General features: G+C 34.7%; 1 protein-coding gene across 3 annotated transcripts; it reads left to right on the top strand.

Moving 5' to 3' along the window:
- Window positions 1-4841: 4841 nt before the first annotated feature.
- LOC131953792 (uncharacterized) lies at window positions 4842-12885 on the top strand. Of its 3 annotated transcripts, none has more exons than XM_059317164.1 (6): window positions 4842-5016; window positions 5643-5748; window positions 7569-7696; window positions 9322-9433; window positions 9965-10114; window positions 12813-12885. In XM_059317164.1, the coding sequence occupies exons 1-6, from the start codon at window positions 4887-4889 to the stop codon at window positions 12817-12819; spliced, it is 633 nt and encodes a 210-aa protein (XP_059173147.1). In that variant the 5' UTR covers window positions 4842-4886; the 3' UTR covers window positions 12820-12885. The 3 variants fall into 3 exon arrangements, with proteins under 3 accessions (XP_059173147.1, XP_059173145.1, XP_059173146.1); XM_059317162.1 differs by having other exon boundaries at window positions 4843-5016; window positions 9965-10029; window positions 12812-12885; XM_059317163.1 differs by having other exon boundaries at window positions 4844-5016; window positions 9965-10120; window positions 12812-12885.
- The last annotated feature ends 424 nt before the right edge of the window (window positions 12886-13309 follow it).

Here is a 13309-nt window from a genome sequence, read left to right as displayed (position 1 = left end):
AAAAAAATCAAGGTGTTGACAAATTAAAGTTAACGTGGTTGCACCGTATAGGTTGTAATTTTAGGGATTTTTAGCAGAGGTTCTTAACCCTTATGAAGGTACCGAACTCAATCTCTCCCATTTGCTAATTCAATTAATAGTTTAATCGTTTGCACTGACGAAATCTGATCGTGAATCATATGAGTCGGTTTTTGTGTTTTGACCTCCGTCAAACCCCTAAAACTGAACACGTTTTCAGCTACAGCTGTCTGTGAGAGATTACTGGAGAAACTTCATCACCTAAAGTCAGCGTGTCAGGGGTTCCCAAGATTTTAGATAATACCTTGATCATTTTTTCCCAACCAGCTACTGTTTTACAATATAAGATTATATTAATGTTTCATAATATAAGATTATATTAATGTTTCATAATATAAGATTATATTAATGTTTCATAATATAAGATTATATTAATGTTTCATAATATAAGATTATATTAATGTTTCACATTGAAATATTTTAATAATATTTCACCATATAATATTATATTAATGTTTCACAATATAAGATTATAATAATAATTTACGATATAAGATTATTAATGATTTACAATAAATATATAAGTTTGTGTACATAAATTTTGCCCTTTCCGCTACCCAATAATTAACACGCTAGACTTTTTAAACTTGGTAATACTGGTACTGCGCTGCAAGTCAACTGCTACTGTTTAATACTTTAATCAACCTAACTGACAATTTAAAACTATAACATACCATAATCGAAATTGTTGTAAAGACACGACCAAATGTAGACAAAATGAGCTTGCATCTTCTACAAACTACACTCTAAAGCAGTGGTTCTTAATCTTTTTGGAGGAACAAAAACCCCACCAGTTTTATATGCGCTGACTAATTCCGATCTTGACGAGTTGGATGTGTGTCTTGACCTCCAGTGGATCCCTGCAACTGACTCACCGATCTAAACCAGGTTAAGAACCACTGCTTTAAACTCTTGTGGTTTTCTTCCTTAGATTTGTTTTTGCGTCATGAGAAGCATAGGCGTAGGCAACACTTCGTCAACTCACTTGAATTTTATGAAGATTGATCTCTAATAATACAACCTCGCCCATCTTCATTTCGAAAAATTTCATTCATGACTTTTTTTTTGTCTTCTTCTCTTCCTCTTTCCCTGTGGATTTCACACCAGCTCCTGCTTAGTGATGCTATATACTGTCTTTCTGATACAGTGCCCTAACCACCAACTTCTCGTTGTTCTTATTTTTATCACTACTATCTGTAACTACCTAACTACCTAGTTTACACCAACACCTGCTTAGTGATGTTATTTACTGTCTTTCTGATATTATTAATTAGATGTTTATTTAGTCATTAAAATTAATTTTATGGTTTCGAAACAAGAGGGGATAACAAAATTAAATTAATCGATAGATAACTATATCAATTGTCTCTGTGACCTCATGAAGGGATAGTGTGGTCAGTACTATGCACAGCCGCTTTTACTTTCCTTCACATGAGTTAGGTACCCATTAAAGCTTGGTGGACTCAGGGACGGTCTACTGACTTGAACCCGGATTCTAACTCGAGACAAACGGGTTAGCAGTCTAACTCTCTACCGCTAGGCCAGTCCGTGAAATCTACTTTACTTGCCCCGTAGACTATCAAGTTTGAAAGGGAACTTTATTTTTACTTTTAGATTACTATATTCATAAGAGGAGATAACTAGCTAGACGCAATCATATTAACAGTCTGGTGAGCTGTGGGTCACGAAAATCTTTGCAATCGTCGATCATATAGTTTGCTTTTCACGGGACGGATTATCGTCTTTTAGATGTCGCAAGCTACTGATGGTGTTTTAAAGCAAATACTTTAAGTCGTGTCGACTTCATAAATTATAAATCACTGAAAGGTAAAAACAAAAGGTGTTTTTTTTTATAGCAACAAGCTTTCAAATTCACAGGAAAACACTAATTTAGGTTCTTCAATATAATTTTGAAAGATAACGCATCTAAAGGGGAATTTAACTGGCGTCGAGTAAAGTTTTAGGGAACGAAAGTCATATACCGTAATTATTAAATCGTTTACGGACTGTAGCACATACACACACTCATATATATATATATATATATATATATATATATATATATATATATATATATATATATTAGTAGGTTAGGTGGCATAATCTCAATATAGGAGCTTATGAGGAAGTATCGAAAAGGATAGAAGCATGCTTCTTTGACTTTCAATTTTGTAAACCAACCTAAAAATGCTAGCGGTAATGTTTCACGCGTTTAACGTACATCAAAATGAGCGTAATTAAATCCTTTATCGATTGGTATCATTTTTAACGTATGACAAAATTCATACGGACAATAAATTTAAAAAATTCAAAAGCTCCTTACAGCCGACCTATTGATTTGTTCGATTATTTCCCTTGGTTTAATTTCTGCAGTAGAAAAAATACTTCGCTACGCGCTCAAAAAACGACGCGGATATATAGACATCGATTTCTCTTTTCGGCAGACCATGCTTGTTTAAATACTAAAAATATAGATTTAATGTGAAGAAGCAGACAATTATCAACAGTGTTTTAAAGACCTTTGATGAACTTAAATAATTTTAGTGCATCATTTAAATTAATTATAGCCAAATAAAATAATGAAATACAAATTACAACTCCTTAAAAGTTAGAGAACTAAAACATGTAAACAAGTAAATATGCGGAGCCTATATCTGTCGCTTACATATTAGGTCGAGTTTGATTGGCTTGTTTCTTAATAACTCATTGTACAAGAAAGTAAACACTATACCATTTAATCAATTGAACCATGACGAATATTTGCTACACGGGGATTGGAAATTGGAAGAAAGTAAGAGAAAAGAGGGCGAGTCGAATTTTAAACGATGTTGGCTAAAGCGGTTAAATATTTCCACAGCTTAGCAATTTTTTAAGTAAAATATCTAAAATGATGAAAAGTTTTAAATTGAATTAATTTGTAAATGAAGTTGTAGATTTAAATGTAGGGGTTGGTGTAGATACAGGTGAGGTTGTAAATGTAGGAACTAGTGAAAATAAAGATGTATTTGATGTTGTTTTTGTAGCTGTAAAGTTGTGAGTGTAAGTGTAGGTGTCGATGTATGGTTAATACTTAATGCAATGAGTATGCGAGTGGGTGCGGGAAAGTCACGTAGTTGTGTGTATTTTTTATGAACTTAACTGTATAAAATTTCCGTACGTCTAATACATAGAGTAAAAACAAATTGTAAAAAGGTTGTAAACATTACACTCAGAGTTGACGAAAGAATGTGTGTACTTAAAATGTAGGTGTTGTTGTGGGTAGGGGTGAGTTGTCCACATAATGCGATAAGAATGGGGATGGGGTGAGGGAAAAGGCACGTAGTTGTGTGTATTTATTATAAACTTTACTGTATTAAATTATTTCCATACGTCTATTACATGAAGGTTAGATAAATGCGATAAGTATGCGTGGGGGTGCGGGAAAGTCTCGAAGTCGTGTGTATTTATTAAAACTTAATTGTGTTAAATTATTTCCGTATATATAAAACATCAAAAGTTTTTTAAAATATATTAAATGAGTTTAAAGAACCCACATAATTTGAAGTTTCACGATTAAAATATAGATTGATATTATAGTATCTAAAAGAGTATGTTTGATAATATAGGTACTAATGATACTTGTTTCCATACAATTTGTTTGAGCACATGGTAATGCCTATTTATACATCAGGAAGTTATTTTGTTTTACATAGGGGTAAAAAGTTATGTCATATTCATGCGTGGTTCAAGGGGGTAGGATGAAGAGCGATGATAGTTTGGATGTTTATCACAATATGTGCAAAATTGGAGTGGAGTGACTTTGAAAGGTTAACATCATAGGGTGATATTTTAAAATGAAGAATTTTAATATTATCTACATAAGGGACCGTCATGCGACTATATTTTTTTTTAAAATGTATTTAAAGCTTTACTTACCACAAGGGTGTAGAAAACAAGACGGCTGCGACTATATTAATATTTGAATGATAGTCCCAGCATTGATCTAGGGGGATTAAAAAAATGTAGTGGCGTAGATACAATTTTCTAAATAACGTTTCTGGTTTATATAAATTGTTCTAAAATCTTGGAGGTTGTTGTGGGTTATATATTGCAATAGTTGTGTTTATAGATTATATCATCTGCTAAACGTAATGTGAAAAAGTATAGATTCCTCTTGAGACCTAGCGATCCGTTGGATAGATGAAGTAGAGTTCATATGATTCTTGGCACAGCATATTAATGGATGGTGTTTCTGCATTATGCCCAGCCGCCATTAGTTATGCCAGGTACACAAAAGAACTGGGTGGACTCACAGACGATCAACAGTCTCAAGTTCTAACCGAGAAACGAACTCTAGATTTTCGGGCTGGCAGATAAAAGATCTACCTCTCGACCACCATGTCCCGTATCTGCAAAACGTATATTCAAAAGTTTTATAGCTTTAATACACATTACAATTAAATATAAACAAAATTTTTAATCAAACGTTAAAAAAACAACAACTTTAATAGTTTAGTTCTCTTTCTCTTGACAAGAGGTTCATGCTATTTAAAAACAAAAAATATGAAATTTTCACTAGAGTTGATTTGTGTTTTCCCGCCTTGATCAGGGGTAATGTAGACAAAATATATTTTAGCAATAACTCATTACCATAATTTAAATTAAAAAATATACACATATTTTAAATTTAAAAAAAAAATTAATCACGGGTTTTACATAATTTCAAAATGTGTCTGTGTTTGAACCCCCCACTCTGTCTATCTGTAACGTAGATCCGACGCTAGACATAGTCAGATGAACCAATATAAACCGTGGATGTCTCGAATGTGATGAGTCTAGTGGGAAATAAAGCAAGCACGTATATGCGAACAAACGTGATCAGCTTACGTTCCTACCTGTTAAAGATGGTGAACCTGATCAAAGTTCTCCTGATCATTGCTGCGTTTGTTGTCACGGCAGGTGAGTGGTAGTTACCTTATGACATATGGGTGGTAATTTACATTATGACAGGTGAGTAGTAGTTTATCTTAAGACAGGTTAGTAGTAGTTTACCTAAAGGCAGGTTAGTGGTAGTTTACCTTATGACAGGTTAGTGGTAGTTTACCTTAAGGCAGGTTAGTGGTAGTTTACCTTAAGACAGGTGAGTGGTAGTTTACCTTAAGACAGGTTAGTGGTAGTTTACCTTAAGACAGGTGGGTGGTAGTTTACCTTAAGACAGGTGAGTGGTAGTTTACCTTAAGACAGGTTAGTGTTAGTTTACCTTAAGACAGGTTAGTGGTAGTTTACCTTAAGACAGGTTAGTGGTAGTTTACCTTAAGACAGGTGAGTGGTAGCTTACCTTAAGACAGGTTAGTGGTAGTTTATCTTAAGGCACTTTAGTGGTAGTTTACCTTAAGACAGGTGAGTGGTAGTTTACCTTAAGACAGGTTAGTGGTAGTTTACCTTAAGACAGGTGGGTGGTAGTTTACCTTAAGACAGGTTAGTGGTAGCTTATCTTAAGGCAGGTTAGTGGTAGTTTATCTTAAGGCAGGTTAGTGGTAGTTTATCTTAACAAATGTGCCCCACTCAATAAAACTGTTCACCAGAAAGCAACTGTAACCCACTTTTAAAGTGCTCGGTTCCGGATCTTCAACTGCTTCCATCTAATCCAGACTACTACTACGACAATGCAACACTTGCAGCTTTTTGTAGGTGAGTACCGGTTTCAGTTGTTTCAGCCATTAGTTATGAATGTCATGATGACATAAAATTTATTGAGATGGTGATGGTAGAGTCTTCGATTGCTCGAGTTTGGACTCAGGGCTCGAGTCCTTTCGCGTTCATGAGTTCACCCCGCTCTGATCATTACCTTACACACGTAAGGGAAAGTAAAAGTTGACCGGGCATTGTGCTGACCACACCATCCATTTATTTGTCGAGGTTACGGAAACAAGTGAACTCTACTTCACCTGCATCCCATGGACCTTAATGGTCGATTACTTTAGGGATGTGCTCTGAGGTCACTGTCTTTGGGTCAAGTGTAGAGATGCATAGAAGCATAGAATCACACCAGTAAACAGCTAGGATCTGTACTGGAATACCATGAAGTGTCTATGACTAACATTAGCATTTTGTTTTTAATATTTATAAAGAGTAAGAAACGTGAAATTGTGTTCCTTTCAAATTTGTTGTTCTCTCCCCTCACAACTGTTGGCGAGATTTCGTTAAGCAATTAAAATAAATCGGGAGTGATCTCCCCTAAACTTTCTCGAATATTCTTATATAACTTGGAATATAGTCATGATTTTTAATTACTTAAACTTTTAAAAAAAGAATAGAATCTCATAGAATTGCGCACCAAGCGAACGCCAAAACAAAATGTGCATAATAGTGCGCAATATTATTACTACTCTATAAATTTACATGCGTTTTTTTGAAAAATCAGAAAATAGCGTAAATTAGTACTTCCAGTCAACGGAAATTACTCAAAATTTAACAGAATGTAGAGAATTAGATCTTTTACTTTGATGAGAAATTTCATTTATCTATCTGAAATATTACTCAAGTTATAGGCTTTTGAAAAATTCAAAGTAGAAAAAGTACCACTTCCGGTTATCGGAAATCGCTCAAAAGTTTATCAGGATCTATGATTTTGATAAAATACTTATATATGAAATTTCATCAACCTAGCTAAACCGGTAATCAAGTTATCGTGTTTACATACAGACAGACACACACACAGACACACAGACATACGGACAAGATTGCAAAATTATGTTTTTCCGTATCAGTGAGGTGTAAAACGTCGAGATTTTTTTACACGATTACAAGACTTTCTCTATACTTCGCATATACGAGAAAGTAAAAATTGGTCGTATATGCCCTGGACAAGAATAACACATCACAAGAACTACGCATTAAAATTAGCGATTGTGTTGTTTTTTTTATATAAAAATATAAAATTTAGCATTATCACTTTTTTCCGTTTTTGCCCAAGCTATATGGGACAGATGAAGTAGAGTTAATCTGTTTCAATGACCTCAGCATACACTGGAATAATGTGGTCAGCACTTTACTCAGCCGCCTTTGTCTAACGTAAGTTAGATACCCATAACAGCTGGGCCCTCTACTGGTTTGAACCCGGATACGAAGTCGTGACATTCGCGTTAGCAGTCGAGCTGTCTACCATACGGTCACGCCTTCCCAATTGAAATACAATTAACATAATACGCTACATACATTTTAATTGTATAATTGGGTATTATATGGTTTTGAAGGAACTAGTCGTTCAATGAATCAATTTGACTGAAGCATTACACTTTTTTTTTTTTACAAATAACAAAATAAACTAACAACAATCTGTATACAATGAATCATAATTTCAACTTAAACTTACGTTTTACCTAAAGCTTTAATAGACATTACTGAGAATTAATCCCACTGATTGGATCACACGCATCACGTGATTGTATACCTAAAGCTTCAACAGACATTACTGAGAATTAATCTCAAGCATCACGTAATTGTTTCAGTGAACTGCAGGACTACAAGAACTGTGTGGACAAAGGTAAGAAAAACTGTGACCACACCTACACTGTGATAGGTATGGAGCACATTATTTCTGTGGGGAACTTCGCTTGCAGCGATGCCGGTAAAAAAGGTATTGTTTTACTCCATTTTATATATAAACAACACAAAGGTACATAACCTTATAGAAATTTTTCTGTCAAGGCTAGACGATTAAACCCCCATTTTTAATAACGCATATACACGTAGACGCACACAAGTATTGGTACAGATTCACACGCACAGGTATACACGCACACATACACATCCACAGCTACACAGTAGCCGTGGTGAATGAACCGCGGTTTGTGATTAACATCTCGGGCAGATGAGGCTCGTTAGCTGGGGACAACCACTCTTCTAGGAGAGACAACTCCAAAATCAAACAACTGCTGCCTTGTAGTTTGTTATTGGTTGGTTAAAGGCTATGGAAGCAAATCCAAAGAAAAGCAGGCTGAAATCTGAGTCAATGGCCTCAATGGCACATAACCAGCTGATACCCATACTTAATTGTGTCGGAGGGGATCTCTTCCAACACTAACTTTAAAAACAAAGAACGAAGAAGAAGAAGAAGAAAATAGCATACTTACACACATACATAGACACAAACACACACACAGATAATAAGTACACATTTACACACTCACACAGTTATATACACACATGTACACACCCGCAGGTACACACCGCAAACACACACACTCTCACGGAAACGCACTCACATACACAAAAATAAAACGTCAACCCTGCCTCAAATCGGTGCCTTTCTTTGCTCCCCCTCCCCCTCTCCCGACACCAAGCTCTAGCTCACCAAACGTCACCCCCCCCCCAAACCACACATACTCCCTCAAACCCTATCTCCCTATCTTATCCTAACTACATTTGACCCAGAGGCGTAGCGAGGGGGGGGGGGGGGGTGACTGCACCGGGTGACACCATTTAGGGGGGTGACACCAAAGCAAAAAATAGCAAAATATATAGAGAAAAATGATAATTCCACTTAATTGAGTGATTAATTCAAGTGTTAAATAGTCGTTTAATCGAAAGCTTGTTTGTGGGGAGGGGGGGTGCAAATCGAAAATTAGAAGTTTGTCGCTACGCCTCTGGGGGGGGGGGGGGGTGACACCGGCTGACACCCGACCTTGCTACGCCACTGATTTGACCAAATTGTTTTCCTCCTACTTTTCTAATGGCATTCAACATAAACAAATTGTTATCAATCTACTTTTCTAATGACATTCGACATGGCAAAATTGTTATCCATCTACTTTTCTAATGACATTCGACATGATAAAATTGTTATCCATCTACTTTTCTAATGACATTCGACATGACTATTATCTTGTCATGTTTTCATGTTCGAGTCCAAGACACAATGGGCAGAGAAAGTAGAGTTCATCTGTTTCTGAGACCTCGTCACATGTAGGGATAGTGTGGTCATCACTATGCCCAGCCGCATTTGTTTTCCCTGTCTTGAGTTATGTACCCATAACAGCTGAGTGGACTCAGGTACGGTCTACTGATTGAACCCGGATTCGAACTTGAACATTTCGGGATAGCAGTCCAGCTCTCTACCGCTAGGCCTTTTGACACGAACATATCTAATATTATCGTATTTTTCAAATGACAATTGACATACGCATATTTTTATATTGCCTACTTTTTAAAGTCATTTGACACGAGCATATTTCATAACATTTTTTTTGCCCACACCACCAGCTGTGGACAAGCTGACTGAGTCGGGGTGTGTAAAGAAAAAAAGAAATAAATTTGTGGAGAAAGCATTATCCAAATGTACAGACGACGAAATTGGTGAACACAAGACGTGCAGGTACCAGACCATTAAATCTATTGTTCTTTATAGATACCAGAATATGTTGTCAATTGTTTTTATTTTGATATAGATGTACAAGTACAAACGTTGACGAAAGTCATATTGAATTTGACATATTTACACATGTGAAACATTCATACACGTTTTGAGAAAAGGAATATAACTTTCTGAATTACAGCAGTAAAATTTATTTACAATTTCACGAATTTTCGAATAGGTTTTAAAATAATTATTGTAACAATGCAATTCTAGAGGCAGATCTAGCTTCTATAAAAACAATTATCTTAAGTAACTAGCTCGTAGTATTATATTTTATACACTATATAAAAGTAGAAAGAATTATATTTAGTAAAATTTATATTTTCTACAACAGCTATTGTTAATTGCCTGATTAACTATACTTATTTTTTAATGTCTTTAAACAAATTTTAAATCTCTCTCACCCATTTAGTTTAAAATGTATTGATAAAATAACGCTGTAAAGAAACTAATCTAGAATGAACTAATGTTTGGATTTCTTTGCACTAGCTCCACGTTAAAAACAAAAAGGTGTCTGAAAAAAGTGATGACTCATAGGTGTGGAGAAGAGGAGGGTAAGATCTATGGAAGGTTGGTATGGGAAGAGATAGATGGACTCTTTTACGCCTTGTGGTGTAGCGCGAACCAGCCCAAAACAGATAATTAGTAAGTTCTGTCATTAACTAATACACAATGTATCTCGTTAATTACGAATGTCATGATGATAACATAATAATAATTAAAATTATCGTATCCTGTGCATGGGTAAGCTATTTGGGAGAGATGAAGTAGAGTTCATCAGTTTCGTTGATCTTGGCCTATAAGCGGAAGTGTGATAAGCACTACAGATAACCGAACATGAAAGCAATTGTTCTCATTATGATATAGAATATAGATAGATGTACAGATACTATGCCCAACCGCCTAAAGAGCTGGGTCGACTCAAACCTAAGACTTTTGTTTAAACAGTCGAATATTCTACCACCCAACCACGCTTTCGCTCATCGTAATAATAAAACTGAATACAATAATATCCTAGATTTATTTCAATAAAACCCATAAGTATTAGCATTGAGAATAATATTAAGAGGTTAAAAAAGGGAAGTAAGCCAGGCAGATCAAAACAGCTGACTTCCCTTTAAACCGTCTAATGAATAGGGGCGAATCTGGCTAGTTTCTAATACTATCCAGCAAAGATTCAAATTGATCCTACTTTACTTTTCGCTATCGCCTACTCCAACTAAATCGTCACGACTTTTTAAAGGCATGCGTCAGTCTGAGTAAAGGGAAGTAATTGACTTAAATTAAAAATAATACTAAACTTATCTCCCCTTTTCAACGCTGTTGGCAATATCAGAATTCTTATTTTCAATCGAGCATCCGGTAAAAAAATGGGTTATAAAATAATCTCTTAACTAGAATATCTGTGATTGTCTTGCACAGTGGCGTAGGCAGGGGGGGGGGGTTAGGGGGGGGTGCAAATCGAAAGTTTGGTTTGAGGGGGTGGGGTGCAAATCGAAAGTTTGAGGGGGGGGGGGGGGGGGGGGTGCAAATCGAAAGTTTGAGGGGGGAGGGGGGGGGGGGTGCAAATCGAAAGTTTGTCCCCGGGTAAAAATTGGAACCCCGCCCCCCCCCCCCCCTTGAGACGATCCTGGCTACGCCACTGGTCTTGCACATTATATAATGCAGATGAGCATTATTATTTATATATAAATATGATATATAAATTATATTTATTTTGTTCTGCTTGTTTTGTTGTAATGGGAACTTATTGTAATGCCGCTTTTCTCTACAACAGCACTTAATTTTTTTTTCTTGACCAGCGAAAATAGATAATTTAATACCCTTTATCAGTTTCCTACAAACGAAAAAGAAAAAACGTCAAAAATTAGATAAAATAGGGGAACATTATATATTTATAGTATATATATTTATAGTATTTCGAACCTCTAATTAACTTTACTTGTGTTGCTAATTCCAGTTGCTACTTTAAAATATTGAAAATCAGACATTGCGGAATAGAATAAATCAGTATGTAAAAATTATCATTGCAAGTAACACATACACTACATATGTTAAATTATTTTTTAAAAAACTATAGTACAAGTAAGAGTTTATATATTATTTTAGTAGATATCTCCTTTTGGAGGTGGGAGGTGGGAGGTGGGGGAGTGGGGCGAATCGTGTAAACTTGAGGCGTCAGGTTAAAAGAAAAATAGGTCTGTCATCCAATTTTTTTTCTTGACATCGTAAAACTCAAAAATTCTTAAATTGTTATGCTCAAAGGGACATAACAATGAAAACAACTACATTTTGTGTTGATAAAGTTGAGTTACCTCCCTTGGTAATATTTTATATTATTATATTGTCAACACATTATATTACACAAGCTGATGCAATTATTTAAAAAGATTACATCTATGCATTAACGATTGTGTATTTTTAAACGCGTGACCTTGTTTTCTAAAACTGATTAAATTAAAATAAAGCATTCGCTATTTTCTTGGATCTGAGTTGTTAATGGTGCTGGTTTGTCCACAATACCGCCCAGTCGCCCCATTGCGTGCAGCATCAAATTCTGAGGTTACATTAGTAAACTTCCGTTTAAAATATTTCGGAAATCCTTAAACTAAAGGGGTCATCCTTAAATGACGTCAAGGTATTTTGGACTATTTTTACCTCTCCGCCTTCCCTTTTATTAGCAAAGGGACATAACAATGAAAACTGCAAGCTATGTCGATAATGTTGATTTACTTCCCCTGGACATGTTTTATGTTATTATCAACGCATTATAATTTATACTATGCACAATATTATAGACGTATTTTCATTAGTTAAACGTATTTATCCGTTTGTAAAGGAAAAATGTATTATATTGAACTGTCTTGTTTTACCACATATGTCATATTTGCGGATAATACAATTTTTTTTAAATCCCAAATTTAATTCACCACAACCTATAAATCTAATCTGCCATAAACAGTTTCACTGTGAAATTTCAGGTCCAGTTTTTTAAGTCATCTTAATTTTCTCTCCAGAAATTAATGAAACAAGAAGTTTATTAACGATTATTCAATAACTTTTGGTTTGAACAAAAATGTATGAAGCCTATAAGTTCATTATTTTACATATAATGTAATTTCCAATGAAAGTACTTGTCAAAAAAATATCCATTTCCTTAATTTTATATTAGTCCTAACACGCTGATGGGTTAAAATTGTTATACAAAAGTAAACACGTTTACAAGGCACATTGACGCTTAATATTGAGTCTGAAGCAAAATAATAAGATAGTTGATTTTAAATGTACACAACTAGAAATAAATGATGATGTAATAATTTGTAATTTTTTCTTCAGAAATGTGACACTGGCAGGAAAAATATTGACTCAAAAACTAATTTTATCCGCAAAATAAAATCACTGGATAACAATGTCAATTTTTTACAATCTATTTTAACCATATTTTTCATAAGTCAGAATTATTCTTAAAGGTTGTGCAAAAAAACCGTTGTCATTTTAGTTCTACAGTGTCTATTACCCTAACTGTTAAAATTGACTGACTCCACTTTTGATTTTGTGAGAATTAAAGATTAATTTGTGATAAAAAGTAAGTAAAACTCATTTAAAATTTGACCACACTAGCATTCTTGCATACATTGACCACAACGACTAATAAAACCAAACACACGAAAACTACAAATAAATTAGTTGGTATACATTAAATAATATGTAATAAGTAATTAGATTAATTGTTCAGATTTCAAATATTTAAACTTCTGTTTGATAAACTGAAATTATATCACAAGGCAGATACAAACACGCTCAAGTAATCGTTGATTACTTTTATAAAACATG

This window comes from Physella acuta, unplaced genomic scaffold (genome assembly GCF_028476545.2).
Source record: "Physella acuta isolate Inbredline_101_S28 unplaced genomic scaffold, ASM2847654v3 ptg000952l, whole genome shotgun sequence".
Classification (NCBI taxonomy): domain Eukaryota; kingdom Metazoa; phylum Mollusca; class Gastropoda; family Physidae; genus Physella; species Physella acuta.
This window is presented reverse-complemented; position numbering and strand designations above follow the sequence as displayed.